Genomic DNA, 20,955 nt, shown 5'->3' on the forward strand with positions numbered 1-20,955 from the left:
AGCTAATAATGCATTCACCCATAGAAGCACAAACACCATAACACAATAAATTTTGACGTGGAAACCCATATGGGAAAAAACCACGGTGAGATGGAACTCGCAAGTAACTATCTTCAAAATAGAAACTAGACCGATTAAGGTCAAACCAGTTAAGGTCTTACAATGTTCTTTACCAGAATAGATCCTGTTAGGAATCTCAATCTCTGTTAAGAGATAAGTTTGAATAAAGACTACCTTGCTAGAGGATTTCAGATCCACAGATGTGAACCACCTTGTTAGAGGATTTACAAAAGGCTTTTTGGGCCTACCTGGTTAAGGGCTACAGACTTGTCAAAGATGTGAGTAATCAACAAGTGTTTGATCTAGCTAGTTGCATAGATTGCTTGGTTAGATCCTTGGTAGCTCATTCTTAATGCACTCATGCACTACTTCAGTCTTCTACACATTCATAATCTCTCCAACTCCTCAACCACCTTAAACCCTAGCCGCAATAAAAACTATCGCAACAACAACAACATCAACAACCTAAGACCCTAGACATGATGTCCTTAAAAAGGAAACTGATTTCATGTCGGTCCAATAGGATTACATTACAATTTCCTAGGTTCAATGAACTTGGACATACTAGGTAACACGACACAAAAAGTACCGCTACAGTGTCAACACCGTCAAACAATCGGTGAATGGTAACTCATCACAGAGTATTACCGGTTCATACAAAATGTTGGTTGCCGGTTTGACAAAAAATGAAGACTGGAAAAAATGTGTTATGCCGCTTTGGTCCTTCGTACCGCTTGGGATCAACATACCGCTTCAGACTGAGAAACACATTCTACACAACATCAATAGTCTAAAGACTATAATTGAACATACCAGTTGGAACAAATACCGGTTATGCTCTAACTCATACATATAAAGAGGATCTCAATGCAAGTGTGTGTCCATCAATGATAATCACAACATAAACATCAAAAATGCCAACACACCATACCTTTTCAATTCCCACTGACATTCCACTCCCTAAGAAAGATCATTTTATCCCTTCAATTATTCCTAATGACCCCATTGAAAGTCAAGAGCAGAGCACCTTTAAAGGGGAAGCCAATTATCTTCCTCCTTGTCAAGATCAAAGTATCCTTTTAGCTTCATGTCCACCACAATACCCTATCCATTATCCTACACCTCTTTTCCATCCTTTCATCCATCCTATCCAGTATATTTGCGTAAATCCTTGCCTTTGTCTCATTTCATTTCCATGTCATTGTCCTGCCAATGTCTTTTGAGCAATACTTTTAAAAGACATTGTTCATTTTTCAAGGCTACTTTCCAAACAACAAAATGATTGAGTACATATTCCATTTCCTATCATATGTCCATTTTCTTCCAAATTAAAAGTCAAAATACAATAAATAAATAAATAAATAAAGTAAAGAAAAAAATTTATCCTCTAGTGAAAACCTAGCAAATAGGGGCCTTGGGCAAGTACCATGATGAAAACCTGGCAAACAAATATCATGTGTAATCAATTAACTTCTTGCATACCATACTTGGGGTAGGTTTCATTTTTGCTATCTTATCATATCCTATTACCCTTCATTATCCTATCATGTCCTATTACCCTCCATTACCCTATCATCCCTCATGTCCATATCCCATTTTCCACCTTTGATGTTGACAAGGCTAAGGATCTTCATGAACATCATGCATCTTGTTCACAAATTTTAGTCTATCATAGGTTTTGGTCTTTATTCATTGGCTTATTACAACCTTCCATCCATATTACTTGGCTTATTGCAACTTTCTACCATCATCCCTTAGCCTATCAAAACCTTTAGTCCATATACCTTATCTATTTTTAATCTTGAAAATCCTATTCATATCTTATCACCATCCATACATTCATTTTCATCACTTGATCTTGATCTGACATAAGGATGTAAAATGGAAAACATTGTTTCAAAACCTCTTGACATGTCCCTCATGCCATGCCATTTCTTTACATTGTCATATGCAATCCCTTATTCAATCGCGTGATATCCTTTGGCAATTACATTCATTATGTCTCATTAATAAATGGCCTATGTATTCTCTCTATCCACCAACATTTATGCAAGCCTATTTGTCCATTCATCATATTTCTTGCCTTGTTAGACACTCGGGACAAAGTCCAAAAAAAAAAAAATCCTTAAAATTCAAATAAAATCCTAAAATACTCAAAAAAATTTATAAAAATGACCTGAAATAATCCCAAAAGCATTCAAAAAATATCTTGAAATAATATAAAAACATCGTAAAGTATCTTAAAAAAAAAGTATAACAAAAAATTTAAAACTCAAAAACCCCTAAAAATTGGAAAACATCAAAATCCAAAAACAATCATTTTCATTCCATCAATAAATTGGCTCTTTAGTACATAGACAAACATTCTTGTAGACATCAAACATATGACACGATAAACATTGCACTTAACAAATCACACATTAACAGATGAACTTTTCAATCAACCAAGTATTCAATCTGGTCAGCTTGTCTTATCAATCAATCAACATCCATATCATTTTTTTTTGTTAATATTATTATGGGTCTTATACAAGGTGTAGTATAGTTGAAACTAGACCGTGTCTTGTCTTAGATGGGGTATTGCATTCCCTAAAACTAGACAACATGATCACCCTATAATCAAAACATAACATTATCAATTATGGCAACAAGATCAGAATGGTGTTTGACTTGTTTAGATTTGTGAATCTTATTTTTCACTGATTTATCTTTGGCCATGTTCCTATGCTAGTCGATGATGTCACTAAGTGATTTAGAGTGGTCAGGATGACTCATGGTCTTTCTTCTTTTTTTTTTTTTTTTTTATGGAGTGTTTCATAAAATTCTTGGGCAAATGCACTCATGTCTTAGGATGTTTTGAACCATTCCTTGTCTACAACGTGTCTATTTTATGCAAAGGGATTGCATTATCACCCTAGCCTTCATTGCCATGGTGCACTACATCCATTTTTCCATATCAAATAAAGGTTCTGACCTACTATTATCATTTATGAAAGCAAGATTTCATCACATTAATCATTCTTCACTTCTCACTTGCATTTCTTCTAGCTAACATTTCATATATCCCATCAATCCTTCTATCTATTCATTAAATCAATCATTATGATTATATCTATTCTATTTAATCAATCAAAAATTTCTTCATTTAATATTAATCAACCCTTTTCTACAATCAATTAACATTCTTCACTTCTTATTAAGATTTTTCTCTTTCATCCAACATTCTTCTCTTCTTTCAAGAGATCATTCATTTCTTTTATACATAAACCATTTCTCGAGTGGGCGTCTTACCTCCATCTTGTCATCTAGTGGGGCATAATTTTTCAAATTTTTCTTTTAAACAATGCTCATAATCATATTGTCTCAAAGAGGGGAAAAATGTAGATACCTAATTCTGGTCAAACCATTAATTTTCAACATGCATTGTAGAACAATAATAAATTAAATATTTGCCCCTTATTCCAATTTTTTCCTCTCAATTATCAAATAAATTCAAGTTATGTTATTAACTAATTCCTAAATATGAATAGTAGATTAATAAATTTAATTTATTAATTAATCATATTTATATTCTCATATGTGAATAATTAATAATTTTATTTATTGATTATACCATATTTATCTTTTCAACCTGCCAATTTAAAAAAATATGAGGATAATCAGTTTATTTATTTATTAAATCCCCATATTAACTTCCTTGATTTGGTTCCAGATTTCTTTCTTGATTTCTTCCGCTTTTTCTCTATCTCCTAGTGGAAACTTTGCTATGTGTTTGATTCTAGCCACTTATTCATCTTGTCTTCAGATGAATTTTGAAGGAGACAGAAGAACAATGGAGGAGCAATGAAGGAAATACATGCTTTTGGTTTGCATCTTGATTTTAGTTTCATCTTCATTTCCTTTATTGAATATGTTAGGAATATTTTTATATCATTTTAGTTTTGTGGTTGACTAATTATATGCTATGAATCCTTTACCTAATTTCCTACATCATAATTATTATTGATTTTTCATATATTAAATTAATAATCTCTTTGTGTATTTATTTTATCTATTGGTTCTATATTCAAATGATATATGTAATTGATGAAACTCTATCATACCCTAGTATCTTGATTTGAATGTGTTATGCTAACTTTTTTCTTCATATATCAAAATGTGATTTATTTCTTTTGTCACAATTACATATTAAATATAATTTATAAAAAAATTGTGTAATCTATTGTCCATTGTGAAATCTCATTAAGTATCTATATGCCTACTGTTGAGGTTTTTGTTATCCATTTTTCTTAGTTTTTTTCTTTCCCTTTTTGCATATTCATGTTAAAAGTACACAAAAACTCTAGATACCCCCATCATACGAGGGAGTTGTCACTACTCTGATTGAAGTGGCAAATTCATTTACTAACATATTTTTGATGATGCTACTAGGGAAACTCAAAATACTAGTATGTTTTACTCCTCAAAATCTTAAAGGTGACTTCTTTGGAACAAAGATTGGTGACTCTATTTGAAAGATCAAATTTGAAATAATGGTTTGGTATAAATAAATTGTATCATAAAGTGATGATGAAAACTATTAATATGAAAAGAGTCAACTTTTGGTTGAGCCCATACAACTTGAGTTCTTAAAGAGCTTCTACAGTGGCATTTAGTTTGCTTATGATAACTTCCTTACATCAAGATTTGTAAAGGATAAAAAAAATATGGAAAAGATTTATTTTCTAGTTGATGCTTCAAATAGTTTATCAGAAAGAGGTCTTGCATGCAAAGAAAAGAAGGTTTTTCATAAACATGTCATTCACTTGAATGTGTAATACATAGAAATAGTGGTGGGGAAAATGATCCTAGTCTTATGTCTACTACAAAAGAGAACTAGGTTCTTTGTGATCTGAAATAAGTTCAATTTTAAAAGGTTTCTATGGTGAAATGAAGCTTGTGACCATTCTTGTGACCATTCACTTGAATTAGTGATGAATAACAATGATGATGCTCCTTATCCTATATATGCTACTCAAATAAATTAAGCTCTTTATGAACCCAAATAAATTTATTTTTTTAAGAGCTTCTATTGTGACATACAACTTGATCCTAATAAAAAAGTTTGAACAAAAAGATTGGAAGGAAATTGGTCTTCCTAAAACACTTGTTGCTTAAATGGGACGCATCATTGAAAAGGATTATTTACAGAATGAAGGAACTAATATAGAGGATAAATTTTTTCCAAAAGAGAAACATATGTTCAATCAAATGTCTACCAATAAAATTATTGGAAATCACTCAAATGAAAAGAATTTTCTAATGAAGATAATGTTTCTATATCAACTCACAACAATGCATGTCAAAAGGCTACAAGAAAAGCTGTAGACCTCTTTGAAAATAAACAACACAAGAATGAATCAATAAACACCCTTCTAATTTAAATGTAACTTGAACAAAAAGATAAGAATAAAGGAAGAACACTTGAAGAATATTCTCTAAAAAATTGTCAATCCCACTTGGTGTCTTGAAGCTTCATATGAGGATTTTCTTTGTGGTGAAGGTGTCTTTATTCATCATTAATTAATTATTGAAGAAGTAATTCTAGTCAATGAAATTAAAGTCTTTCCTTATGAGTTAGTAGAAATTTCTTCACCTGATGGGCTACACAAAGTGGGTAGTAGCATTTAAAATAACCCCACATGTGAGTAATGAGGACAATAATGTAGATGGAAGAAAAGTTATGTTTGAAGATGATACAATAGGAGATACATTTTTTTCTTGTAAAAGTAAGAATTTTACAAGCTAATTTAAAGAGTTTGACAAGAAAATCATGAGCATTTACAAGTCTAAAGAATCTCAAAAGAAAATTTAGTTTCATCAAACCTCCACTTTTGATTATTTTCCTAATACATTAGCTTAAGGATTTCTTTCTAATGATTGAATTTCTCATAGCAATGAACTCTTGTTAAGGAAAAATCATATATCCAAACAAGACTTTACCCTTGAGGTTCTTAAATAAAGTAAAGAAAAACATGTTACATTGTACAATTCAAAGAAAGAGTGTTTTCCTACAAAAGATGTGAGACTTGACAAAAAAATTTATGATGAAGGAACCCAAAAATGTGGAGAAGTAGAAGTTATCTCTAGTCTACTATGCATACAATCAACATATGAAGATGAAGGAGATGGTGGTAATGTCTATGTAAAAAGTTATCTTTCCACTGGAGGTTGGCCTTTAGGTGAAATGCAAGATCAAAAAGAAGCAAAAGAGGAAGGTCAACTTATGCAAGTCAAGCTTGATGGGAATGTATTTTCACATCCAATCCTTTGCTTGGTATATACAATTGAAATCATGATGATGATAGAAAAATAATTTCAAGTATCAAAGAAGAATCAAGAGATCATTGATGATCAATTGAGAGAAATCCAAGAGGAAGGTCTAGCTCATGGTACCCCTACTTGTATATATGAGATATTGGATGAGGATTATTCTTATTATGGTGATCTCTTTTATAATAATCTAGTGATTAAAAAGGAATATTCAAGTCTCCAATTTGCAGATCGAAATCATCAAAGGTGAATTAAAAATCTTCAAATTGAAGTCAAGTCATTCAAGAAGAAGTAATTGATAACATGTGTAGAGGGGTTGAGTTTATCTTAGATTCAAATGTTTTTTTATGAGAACTGATTATTGGGATATATTGTCTCACCTAAGAAATTTGCACATTCAAATATTTCAAGGCTAAAGTTCGAAGAGCAAGCTTACAACTGAGTTCATTGGTACTTCATAGTTATTGTTCATTGTTCCATAATGGCATTTATTTTCCTTGACATATTAATGGATTTTCCTGATTATCAAAAATCTGGTTTTAAGGTAAGAATCACCTACCATGTATATACGTTAAATAGATTTTGTTTTCTATCAGTTCTATTTTGGGTTTGTGACTAGTTTCTTCAGTTATTCCCTATATCGTTTCCCATTTGTGTGACTCTATTGCCCAATCCTTAAGACACTAATCCTTTGCAAAAATTTTGAGTTCATCCTATCTCCCTTATGATCCTTGTCCCAAGAGAGAACCAGCTTTCAGCTCCCATTTTAAACTCATCAAATTTTGAACTTTTTGCATCAAAATCATTAAATTGAGTAATTCTTAGTTGAAGATGTCCCTGAAAACCCTCACATTCGGAGTCTTTTGTCATTTCAAATTAAAAACATTTGTGATCTCAGTCAAAAACCCTAGGAGCAGTCCTCTGATTATCCTAGATTCACTAAAAGATTTAAATCTCAAAATGTGTGTAACATAGTGCAAAATCATTTAATAGAGATGTTCTTGGTGCTACTCCAAACACCATGGTCAATTTTTGTGTTGAACTAATTTGCAGATTACTCCAAACACCATGGTCTATCTTTCACGATCTAATCCCGAAAACCATTAAAATCAAGGCTTTGTCAATTGAAGATGTGCTCATTTTTCTGTGTTCTTCTCATGATACCATTCTGGTCATCCTAGAAAACGATCACAACAAAAGGTTAAACTGGCTATCAACGTTTTGCTCCTGCAGCTCTTTAAGCATACTCTTGGCATGTGAGCGGGTTGACAATATTCCTTGAAGAAGATTTAATTTCATGGAATGCAATTATAGCTGTTAATTTTTAATTTCCATGCTACATGTAATGGGGGTTTGGATGTGTCTTCCTTGTGCATATAGAACAAATAAAAAAGGAAGGAGGTACATAACAAACAAAAGACGTCCACATATAGAAGATCTATGCAATAATAAAGAAACGGATTTGGAAAAACAAGACAACAAGATATTCCCAGGTTGAATAAATCTATTTAAAGTTGCAAAAGAGATGGAAAAAAATTATTTATCGACATTTACTTAAATCGCAAATTTTATTAAAATTGGCAATGGCATCTAGAAGGCCGATAGACAATCAATGAAATGGTTGAGTCTCTCTCTTGAAGACTGATGATAATGCATTAAGTTGCCCATTTCAGTAAGTTAGAATAATTGGTAAAGAGTTTGACAAACTTATAAAGATCATCAAGCATGCCGATAACAACAGGGAATTAATTACTAATAGGCTCTTTCATCTAGATTCTTAACTGGCTGATAATCTACAAAATACCAACAAGTAAGACTAACGTCATTAATGAAGGTCGATCAAAGTTACGAACTCACTATTAAATACCCAAGGATACCCCTATACACATGAATGAAAATAATGTGAAACGGAAAGAGATTTTCTCAATATTGTTAATTGTCTATGTGGTCTTCAAACTCTTAGTTGGACTATAAAGATTATAGATCGTGTTCATTTGGGGCTATCCTTTCTTTTACTATCATGTAAATCTTGCATATGTGGAAAGTTGGGTTGAGATTTTTTAATGTTCACTTGTTTTCTAGCTAAGTCTAAAATCTTCATATTCTTTCTATGCTATTTCCTGGAGTCTAATGGCTTTCTACAGGATGTTTACAGACAAAATTGTAGGCTCAACATGGGTGGCGAATGAAATAGATTGGAGCACACTTCATATGAAAAATGGAGAAACAAGACTGAGGTTTGGGATGAAGTGTTGAGGGGAAGAATTACACCCTACATCGAAAAGCTTCATGGCCACGACACTAGGGCTACTCGGCTCTTTATCAAAAGATGGAACAATGGCACCCTATGGGTGGTTGGCGGTGAATTCGTGGTAGATGAGAGCCTCATTATTGAGGTTATTGGGATGCTTGTGGATGGGACAAAATTTTAAAAACACAAGAAAGCCATGGAGAAAGTTGTTGAAATTTTTTCCCAAAAGAACAAGAGGGCTAAAGTGTAGTGCACTAAAGATGGAGGATACAACTATGATGACCTCAAATCCCCATGGGAAAATGTTGCCGAAGTTATAATGAGGTACATAACCCTTGACGGGTGCTACAATTATTTAACATGCCAAATTCCTTGAGATTAAGCCTCACCCCTCAACCTCTAAGAGGAATAATATCCACTATGCTAAAACTATCCATTGACACTACAATGATGAATCCATAGACTCTGAATCTTCTGATGAAGATGCATTCCACCTAGGTACCCATAAAAAAAACCTCTACTAAGGGAAAGGGATTTGATTCTGATAAGGAATTCTCTAACAAGGGAGACTTTTATTATGCCCCTTCTGATGATTTTGTCTTAGATTCCCTAAGCCTCATCTCTACCAAAAAGGGCACGGACCGTATGCCCCTATACTTAGTTGGTAATAGTAGGAATTTCAAGCTAGCCTTTGCTTCTAGTGCAAAAATAAAATGCCTCTCCCACAAGGTCTCTCAAGGCAACAAATTTGCCAAGAAACAATTGAAAGGAAATATAGATAGTTGTATTCCTCCTTGGCTCAATGAAGAGCAATAGAAGTTGGATTTCCATATTGGAATTCTACTTGAAGTGCATAAGACTACCCATGTGGGTAAAGATATGGGTTCCTCTACATCAGATACATGGGCTTGAGAGAAAATGGTGAAGGCCACTATGGATAGAAAAATTAGTTTCTTCAATTGGGTGCTCGCAAAGATTTTTGGGTTGGAAAGCAAGATTAATGACCTTGTTTCTAGACAAAGTATTATGAACACCCCATCCTTGGATAATAAAAAACAACCTTCTTGACCTAAGCAAGAAGATGGTGACAAATGTTAATGCCATGAAGAAAAAATTATGACCCTAGAGGTGGCTTTAGATAAGCTCAATGAGAAGTTGAGAGTTGTTATTTCCATTAGCAGAACAATCATGACTAATATCAAATAGGGTCTTTGAAGACTAAATGGAAAAGCTCAATCTCTCAATGTCTCCCCCTCAACTACTCATGCTATCCCCTCCATCTCAATCTATGGAAAGGGTAAGGAGAAGGTGTCTATTCTATAAATTGATACCCAGACCAATCAAGGACCATCAGCTCGCACTTGCAGCAGGGATAAAGGTAAGAAGGTTAATGCCAATTTTATATGGAGGATCTTGCTAATATCAATAGGATTTTTAATGATAAAAATGTTAAGACTGTTAAAATTTTGAATACTATTGTTTAATATTTGGGTTGTTAGACCTTTTTATCTTGTTGTTTTGACTACTACTAGCCTATTGTGGCTTGGCATCTGGTTTGCCTTTGTTGAATATGTTTTTTTTGGGGGATTTCAGGTCCCTATAAAACCATTTTTACACTAATAAACTTGCCCCTCCTTCAAAATTATAAGATTTTAGTTACCTTTTTGTTAAAGTGACTTATGCCACATATTGTAATAAAAGTTACAATTTGATCTTGATTTATATAAAAGGTATGAAAATCCTAACTTTTCCCTAAAAGGTAGTTACTAAAAGTGATCACCTGGGCAATTACTAGAAGTGATCACTTAAGTAGTTACAAAAAGTGGCTACCTAAGTAGTTATGCCAATCAGTTAAGGAAAATGGTGATGGTAGTTAACCCAAGTGGTTATCCATCCTAAACCTATATATATATATATGATTTATGATGTTGTAAAAAAAGGAAGGACTCTTATAGAGGGGAAACTCAAGAGAATTTTCCAGAGAAACATTTTGAGAACTTTTATGTTCATACTTTGTACCTAAGGGCTTTTCAACTTGTATGTTTTTAGAAAGATAATAAACAATGCATTTTATTCGTACATCTTGAATGTATTTCTTAATGATTATTATTAATTTCTCATATGTTCAAATTATAATCCTTTTGTGTATTTGTGTGATCCATTGGTTTTTAGTTCATATGATGTATGTAAGTAATAAAACACAATCATACTTTGTATCTTGGTTTGAATATGATAAGATAAATTATTTTTTCATATTTCGAGATGCATTTTAATTATTTCATAACTAATGCATATCAAAAATAATTTGTAAAACTCCATTTTAATCTTGTGTTTGTCAAGAAATTTGAGTTGGTATTTGTATGCCTACTATTGGTGTTTTTGTGATCTATTTTTCATACTTTTTTCTTTTCCCTTTTCGTAATGTTAGGTTAAAAAAGAATAAAAAATTTATAAATCCCCCCATCAAACAAAGGAGATAACTCTCTCAAATGTAGACGAATATTATGGTTTCACAACAAACTATCCAACTATTGGAATGATTGTCACCACTCTTCAAGCAAATAAGGTCATTTTTAAAGAAACAATCATACTGGCAAATCTATTTACCAACAACTATGAACCTACATAAGCTAATGTTATTAGTTTAATATTTGGTCTTGGAAAATTAGTTTCAAGCTACACAAATGGTTAGATATATCCCATGAAATGTTGAGCTGACTAGTTAGTACCAAAAGAAAAATTGTGAGCATAAATATTAACTACTATTATGTTGTTAAGTGTACAGATATTGTTGTGTGGTTATATTAAATACATATTACCTGTATAAAAACCTTGCATCATATGATTGACTAATCATCAAAATATTTTCATTGATCCTTCATATGAAATCAAAGCCACTAGTCTTTGTGGGTATTATTATATCAAAAAATTCACGAACAACTAGTTGTCATGTTGGTTCAATTTTCTAGTAAGATGGATTCCAAATAGCTTCCTCTTTGCCACAAAATCATGCTTGGTGCTAGCCTTGGACTCCCCATTTTTTTTGAGATGGTTCACACCTATAAGCATGAGTTTTTCTTATATTTGGTAGCCATAATGCTACTTCATCAACTCTAATATGCACATTTCTTTTCTTCTATATTTTTTTATTGGATAAGCTTGAAGCGATCGTCATGTGAAAGCAAGGTAATGTGAAGATGGTAGTATAATAATTTTGGCATAAGGGATTCACAAAGGAGATCCTTGGATCCTTAGATAGCTGGGTGTGATTTTGAGAATCTTTTGAAGGTAGAAGGGTATTTTGGAGGTTTGATAAATTCGTTGATTGAAGCTACTTTATTTATAACTTTTATGAGAAGTTTGAAAAAAATAGGAAAAAATAAAATAAATAAAGGAAATTCTATGTCGTACAATTTAAAAGGAGGTGATTACTACTATGTGAGATCTAAGTTAGGTCATGATTCTATGTTGTGGAGAAGGCATCCATCTTAGACTTGGATACAAAAGAAATAATACAGGTGTCCAACAAATATTTTAGCCTAGTTAACTTTTGAGTTAACAAGTTTTTTTTATTAATAGTGTATATTCATGTTGTGTAAGGACACAAGGATATTAAAGGTGCATAAATTATTCACTTTAATGACTCATGCTCGTATGTTAGTAGTTAAATTTAATTTTTAAGTGTTTTGTGATCAAGACTAGAGTTTTTATTTGCAAATTCAAAAGTGCATATGGATAAGGATCTCAAGAGAAGTGTTGATAAAATATTTGAGAAAGGTTATTCAAAACAAATTGTATTGAAAACATAAAATTACAATTTAAGTTGGACTTGAAATATTGAATTTTGGGAGTGGTTTACTCGTGTCATTAGAAAGGATATAAAGGAAAGTCTAAGACTAATGATTGAATAGGTAAACATAAATGGAGTGTACTTTTCTTGTTACATTCATTGCTATGAAAAATATCTTTAGAACCTATTAGGTTATAGGATTTTTTATGGGTTCATCACTTGTATGAAAAGATAAAGAGAATGACCATTCCCATATTTTGTGCTTTCAGAACCATCCATTCTACACATGAAGAAATATTAAAAGGTTTGAATTGATCTTTAAATATTTATGGCTAGATTTTTAGAGCCATCTTTGTTAAACATGTTGAGTACTTCAAAGACTCATGTTCTTGTGTTATCTAAGAGATTAATGTGACATCGAATAGATAAATTATAACAAGGTCATCTTGGAGGCTGGTGGTATTAGAGGGTGGATGAATATCCATCATATCAAGCTAGCTTCTTGATTTGAGATAGTGCTTTTCATGAGACGTCCTATTGGCTTTTCTTTTATAATTTTCTTTATCTCTTTCTTTATTGGTGTTGACAAATTTGAAGAATACATGTATTGTGAAGGTTACATTTTAGAGACAAGTTTGTTATTGTTTTTTAGATTAATATTGATTGTTGTATAGTGAGATTTGGATTATATAGTTAAGAATTATACTTTTTGACAATCATTAAACAATGATAGAGCTCTATCATATCTTTTAGGGATTGTTGTTGAATAATTCAGGGCCATGCGATTAGAGAGTTCAAGATTGAGAGCTCAAGAACGCATCTTGAAGCTAGAACATTATGAGGGCCAAGTGATAGCTTGATGGAGTCCCTCTTTGTTCAATATTGGCTTCTTTAGGATAAGATCTTCCCAAAAATATATCAGGATGGGAGGGAGATTTAGATCATTAGTTGAGCACATAAATAATCTCATGGGATCAATGAATAAATTGTGACTATTCATATTATGTAATCAACATTTTTTAGTGTGTAACCATTAAGGGTGGTTCCTTGGCAAGGTTATTTTGATGATTCAAGGGTACATTTGTAACAACAATTTAATAATGAGAAAATTCTAGCATAAATACTAACTATTATTACATTGTTAATTGTGCAAACATTACTCTATAGTTAAATATCAACTACTTATCAGCTCTATAATACCTTGCATCATATGAATGAGTAATCATCAAAATATTTAAATTACTCCTTTAAGTTGAATGAAGCAAAAGGATGAAAAAAGTTTATATTACCCTACAAATTTTCCTATAGATGGAGAAAATCTACCCTTGTGTAATCTAATTTTCATTTGTATGAAGTTGGGTGTTCACTAGAAAATTTGCCTAAGAATTTGCAAATTCACCTTTGTATATATTGAATCCTCTACTACATACTATGGAGTGAATCTAGTCGTGAAAAGTCAATATTGTCTCAGGATAGAGAAAATATGATAAACTAGGTGTGGGATGATGTTCAAGCACATCCTCGTAAAGTTCTTACAATTATGCCCCTTCAGAGAGAAAATTGTTTAGTTTTAAAGTCAGTTGCGTTCATGTTGTCCCTAGTGAATGTACCTTAGCATTTTGCAAATCCACCCCTGCCTAACTGCAACTTAGAAATGCAAAACACTAAAAATTACTAAATTTGGGATATTAGACTTGTGACGTGGGTATCATCAAGCATACCAAAATATGTGAAATAAAATGTGATTTCAAAGGAATTGATTTAACACTAAAGACAACTCAAAATCACAAACAAAAGAAACAATTGAGATTACGCTAAAAAGAGATCAAAACATAATAAAATTAATTACAAATGTAAGTATGGCAATCCCCTTGTTAAGTTATTTGAAAAGGACAATTAAATTTGATGTGTGCTCATGTAATTTTGATAACATGATCAATAATGGTGCTCTAAGGATATTGATTCATGAACATTATAGATTACTGAAAAAATGGTTATTTATTTGATAGTATAAATGAGGGGAGAAGGACTGAATGGCTAAGATGCAAAGATGGAGATTACTAGTGCAGGATGTTTTGGTCATTTCAAGCCATTAGATGTTTCTAATTAGAAACATGGGAGATGTTGAGAGGGATATTGTACCCTTGGAGTGTAAGGAATATCTTGCCATAAGGGCATTTCTTGTCCTCACACTCCAAAGGTAAGTAGATGTGAGGAATAAGAGAAATTTAAGTTCCTTTGATGTGACCTTTTGAAGGTGGTCCATGTGGAATTTCTCCAAAATGAAAAAAATATTTGTGGTCGAGGGGACAATATGGATGACCATTTATGGCAAGGAGCTGACCCCTCCCTAATTTATGGAATAGGAAATACAAAAAAAATTAGAGGAAAATCAGGCAGCAATTAAAATATGAATAGAGAAAAAGTGGAAAATATTATAGGATTTTACATTTGGAGAGAGAAAAGATGAATTAAATTGTTTAACTTAATTCCTTTATGGAGGAGAAAAGTGGTGAGAGAGGTTTGAGGAATATTATTAAATAAATAGCGTACTTATTTAATCAAATATATGAAAGAAAAAGATATGAAAGTTTAATTAAATTAATTACCTTAAGGGGGTTGACCTAAGATATATGAATAAAATAGCTAAAATTGACCAAATAATAGTGGTCAATTTTAGGTATCTATAGTGGGTAATGACCAAATACTCAATAGGGACAATTATGGACTTTTATGCTTGCAAAGTAGTGGATTTCCAAATATATTCTCTCCTTTCAAGGTCATTTCCCTTTTGTTAACATGTGTGGCCTTAACTATATATGCATGCATTTCATGTTGAAAATATTGTAATGGCTTGCATTACAAATGTGTGCTTGTTTTGTGGCATCTTATACTTTCATCTTGTGATGGTATCGTGTCTCTATTGTTCCTTAACACTTGGCTTATCTATTGATGTTTTTGTGTCACCATGGAGTATAAACCTTGAAATCAAAGGATTTCTATAGTATTCAAAGGTTGGGAGTTTTCCACCTCTGGTTCTTTTAATGTGGACCATTTGAAGAGAATTGTCAAGTGGGAGTGTCCGAAAGTGTTAACCGCTATCATCTCGAGAATTGGCAAGGAGATGTTATATCCAAAGGTGTTGTATATCTTATAAACCTCTTAGGTTCTCTCTGTTATTCTCTTGAATAGCTTTGATATGGTTAAAAAATATGGTCTTTTGCTTCAAATTATTTTGAATTTTGTTAAAGAGGATCTAATTTCTAATGGGGAATTCGAGAATGTTGTTAAAAAATATTATTTGTTTGAGGGAAAGGATTGGATTCACGACATCTTCCTGAGGAAAGTTTTGAAGAAAATGACAGTATGTTAAGATTTATGAAGCTTTAAAATTAGGACTACAAACTAACACTTGTAATTTTTTTGAGAAAGAATTGGGACTTTTCATGGAGATAGTTTCCCTGATAGATGCTAGGTGTTTCTCCAATTTATTTCATTCCCTCCTTCATCTAATTTTTATACAAGTATCATGTGCACAAATCAGACTGACACTATATAAGGGGTGAGGATAGGGTGAACCTAAAGAGGATTAAAATTGATTTTCCTCTTCATGCCTTTAGAGAGGAAGAATGGTGACTTCTAGATGAAATTTTGGGAAAATGACAAAGGCAACTGAGTAAGGCTGATGCTCCTCTTCCAATTTCTAGAAAGGAAGAATGGTAACTCCTTGATGTAGCTATGGGTATAGGACATCGATAGATAAAAGTCTTTTCGTTGGCTAAGCTCAAGATTTATATTGTGGGTTATTAGTTATTAGAGGAGTCCAAAAAATAGGGGCATGAGAAGGAGGAAGTGGATGAGAGCTCTCCTCAACACCATTTTGACTAAACTATGACTATGTTTTCTGTTAAGTGTTTTATTTTTGGTGATGGTATAGATGTTAGTCATTCTTGAAAAATTTTCTTTAGCTAATCCTTGGTTATTTCTTACTTCGAGCCTCTCGATTGGTAGTTTTTGTTGGGGCTTTTCTGATAAGTATTTTAATGTTTCTAGGTATTCTCAAAGTATATCTATTTTATTCTTATATATGTTATATGTAATCACTCTTTCTATTTTATCCTTTTATATGTTATATGTAATCACTCTATCTTATTATTAATATATATATTTAGGCTATATGTCTTTTATCCAAAGAAAAAATAATGAAATATTATGTGAGCCAAAAAATTTACTTGCATAAGATCATAAATGTCTAAGTAAATTAATTAAAGTCACTAAAGGGGCCTCCTGCTACGAGCTTTTCAAACTTTATTTCATATATGTTTTATTTTAACACGTCCTTCACAAACCTTCCCATTTTTTCAAACCTTAGGAAAACTATAAATAAATTCTTTTGATTTTAGAAGCTTTAAACAACGAAGATTCAAATATTTGTACTAGTGATGCCACAATGAATTTTTATCCTCATATGAGCCATATTGGCAAGATTGTTGTTATGTTCTCCAAACTTCAAAGTTCAATGGGGATATCTTATTATTTGACATAGGTGCAACCTTAATTACCCTATTGACTTAGTTTTTTCATAAATTATATATTAATGATTTTTAAATACCACATTATAATTCTTATCATATAATTGTCTAACACTCAATAAATTATTTCTTAATTATGGAGTTTAATAAATATCTTTATTACATATCACGCCTTCATTAGTATGGATATTCATAGATCATTTTGAAGAAACCTCCAAAGTTTCATTAGCACCAAGCTTAAGATTAGATTTGGGGCTTTTATCAATTGTAGAATAGTTTCATATTTCTTAATATGTAGGTAGAAGACCCTTAAATATAAATACAAAAATATTTAGTATCATTTTAAAATTTTCATAGAGTTATTTGGTGGTCCTAATGAGCTCCTCAACATAATAAGCACTTTTATTATTTTTTATTAAGTTAAGTGGGAAAGGGCCCCAACCTATTACAAGTCTAATAAAAAACCACCAAAAACAAGGCTTGAAGAGAAAGCCCTCAAAACATCATGAAACACTAGAAGACAAGACACAAATAAGTCAACAAGAAAAATATTATTGCAAAGAAAAAATCATAATAAAATAACCAAAATAGAGTTGAACATAGTAGGGTTTTTAAAGGGCCCATAACCTTCTACAAAGTGACCATACCTTTATGATGATACTACTAAATATTTTTCTTATCAAAACTTATCTCTTCCTCTTCCTCTTGAACCACTTCATCTCCCTATTTTTTGTCTTAAATGATTTTGATTAAGACCTTGATCTTGTCCTTGACTTCATTTTATGCAATTATAGTCATCTTCATGTTTTGTAATTTTTTTATTTTTAGAAGAAATATTTTTCATTGCTTTTTTCAAGTGAATCACTCAATCTTTCTTCATGACTCATAAGAGATACAACTAGGTGATCAAATTGAATATTAGTCAAATATTTTATTGTTTCAATGGTTATAACAACATGATTCCACCTTGCATCAGAGACCTTAATGCATTTTTCATTACAACCTCTTTGTTCAAAATTTATCCAAGAGTATCCATCTTATTGATCATATATTTTACCCTTATTTAATAGTCAGTTGTGGTTTCAATGTGTTATGTCTTAGAATTCTCAATGTCTATTTTCATTAGTTATCTTGACAATTTTGACTCAATCATTTCCTTAGTAAGTTTCTTATACAGTCTTTCAAGAATATTGGCCATCTTTGCACTTTTGATTCTTGGATGAAATCTCTTATCTAGAGTTATGCCAATATAAAATATAAGTAAAAATTTAATCATCTTGCCCTACTTCATAGATGTTCTATCATTAATTGCAAGAGTGGTCCAATCAACTAATCTTCATTACTATTTCTACAATTTTTAATAAATTATTTTATGCGAGAGGAGCAATCATCTTGATGTTCTAATAGTCATAATCATTTCCATTAAATTCAATAATGAACAAAAAGTTGATGCTTGATAAGATTATCTTAAAACAATAACCCACCCTATTCCCAAATGAACATTTAAAAAATATCTTCAAAATAAAAAATAAATCACATAATAGAGAAAAAAAAAAAAAAGGAAAACTATTTATACCTCATAATAATAATACTTAACAATCGTAAAAGTACTAGTTTCTAGTAAACAACTTTAAAAGACAATTTTTTATATTTCTAAATGAATTATAACATAATTATTCTTCTAGATTTACACAAAAAAACATAAAGTCCAATTATTAATAGATTTCATAACCTAAAAACTAATAATTAATTACATTTAAAAACGATAAAAAATTGTAATAATTTATTTATCCTAACATCTAATAGTCAATAAAGTATTCAAGATTATGCATAGCCAAAAACAAACTTCATGTGAACATATATCTAAAAACTAAATTTAATTCAACAATAATGTGTATTAGTGAATCCCATCGGAGTGAGGCAACATGCATCAATTATCAACAATGATTAGGACACACAATTTCCTCTTACTTGCTCGTTGGCTTATTTGTCTATTTTGATAAAAAAAAAATTGTATAAACTTTAAGAACATGAATATTTTTCATCTTATTAGTTTATAATCAATTCATAAAAAATTATTGCAAAAATTAAAACTTTTGTAAGAACCAATTCAACAACCTTTTAAATATTCAATAAAATCATCTAAAATTTAAAGAACGTTGAAAAACTATAATCTATGGTGACTTTTCATTTTAAAAGCATGGTGGGCTGAAATTCTAGCTCGCCTTGACCAATCCGCATTATACGGAGTTTATGAGCATTAGATTTTTATTCTGGCAATACTTTTTTTTAAGTAAAATGTACTTTCAAACCGTGCTTTCATCTGAATGCAGGTTATCAAGAATGATCGGAGCTCCATGCTGAGGAAACATTGTCACAAACGATGTGGGTGCATGGACGTAACCTGGAGAAAGAACAAACGAGAAGCGTTGCAAAATCATGGCAAGCGCAACCTTGGTCTCAAGCATAGCATAATTTTTGCCCACACACGACCTCAATCCATATCCAAAAGGGATAAATGCAGCAGAGTCATCCTTAGCAGCCTTAGTTATTCCCTCACTAAACCTCTCAGGCTTAAATTCATTTGCATCCTCTCCCCAAAGAGATGTATCGTGATTGAATGAAAGCGTAGGAAAGATGACCTGCGTGCCTTTAGGGATTGCAATTCCTCCTAGTGTTGTATCCTTGTGGATTTCTCTACGAAACACAGCAATTGGTGGGTAAAGCCGGATCACCTCGTTTAGAATCATTCCCAACTGTTGTCCATAGAACAGAAAATTCAATTAGAAAAATAAAAGATCAGAGTATCGAAGTTTAAGTTATAAATAGCTTCCTCAATTCTTACAGTTTTTAGTTTGTTTACTGTCTCAAATTTTGGATGGCAATTTCCACAGACTTGTTGTACTTCTGAGCGTGCTTGATCTTGCCAGTCAGGATGCATGGCCAAGAGAACAATGGCAAATGTTAAGTAATTACTTGTAGTCTCTCCCAGCAATGAAAAATGTTTTGCATCCAGCTATGATTTCCTCTATTGTGAGGCCCTGATTGCTTTCAGAGCTTCTCATCTCTTGGATTGTGTTCATCATGGAGCCGAGCAGATCATTGCCATAGCCTTGGGTGGTGTTTGGACCAGCTTTTTCTCGCTTCATATTTAGCTCTTTCAGAGCTCTCTTGATTTCTCTGTTGAGTCTCCAACGTTGTCTGTTTCTTTTGAAAGGCAGAAATCTGAAGAAAACAACAAAAGGAAACGTAACATAATGTTCATTTACTTCATCATGTATAATTCGATCTTAATAAAAAAGAAACGTCACTTGGGAAACCATCATGTATAATTCAATCTCACCTATACCCAGGAACCATTAATTTTACACTATCCTGACATGCCAAGGACATTTGGTGAGCCAGCAAGTCAAAAATATGTTTTCCTTGGAGATAGCTGCTCCCAAACGCTGTGCGGGCAATAACGTCTGAAGTTAGAGCCTTGAATTCCTCGGCCACATCTACTTCTTTCTCATCATTTTTGACAGCTTTCTCCCACTTCTGCAGCATATTAACAGTGCTCTCCACCATGCAACAAACCATATCCTGATAAAATGTTTTTTGATAAGTTAGTTTATATATATACATAGGGGAAGAGCACCAGTAGCCGTCATAGCTAACTTCGTGCATCCACAGATCCTAAACGGTACATCGGATTTTGAATTTTTTTTTTCAGTTGTCTTTGTATGCGAATTAACTGCTTATAGCTATTGATCTGGCTTCTGGGTAGTAACGATGCATGCTGTGGAATCAGTTATGCGCACACAGGTCAAAAAGTACTCATTTCAAAGTGTCACCTAATACCTAACTAAAGATGTTCCAGTAACCGTCAACTCAAAATCGCTAGTACTTGTTGACAAATGTCCCAATAGTGGTGCACAAATGTTCCAATAGTGGTACACAAATGGGACAAATGTTCCAATAGTTGTGCACAAATGGGCCAATTAATTACAAAAATTGATCGGCTATTG

The 20,955-nt window shown here is 32.1% G+C and overlaps 1 protein-coding gene across 1 annotated transcript; it reads right to left on the minus strand.

The window, feature by feature from the left end:
* Positions 1–19,251: 19,251 nt before the first annotated feature.
* LOC131875751 (cytochrome P450 72A397-like) lies at positions 19,252–19,886 on the minus strand. The gene is made up of 2 exons (XM_059220402.1): positions 19,791–19,886; positions 19,252–19,701 (listed from the first exon to the last, which is right to left on the minus strand). Exons 1-2 carry the CDS (start codon positions 19,884–19,886, stop codon positions 19,252–19,254), a joined length of 546 nt encoding a protein of 181 aa, XP_059076385.1.
* Between the last annotated feature and the right edge of the window lie 1,069 nt (positions 19,887–20,955).

The sequence above is a fragment of the Cryptomeria japonica genome, chromosome 5 (assembly GCF_030272615.1).
Source record: "Cryptomeria japonica chromosome 5, Sugi_1.0, whole genome shotgun sequence".
Classification (NCBI taxonomy): Eukaryota; Viridiplantae; Streptophyta; class Pinopsida; order Cupressales; family Cupressaceae; genus Cryptomeria; species Cryptomeria japonica.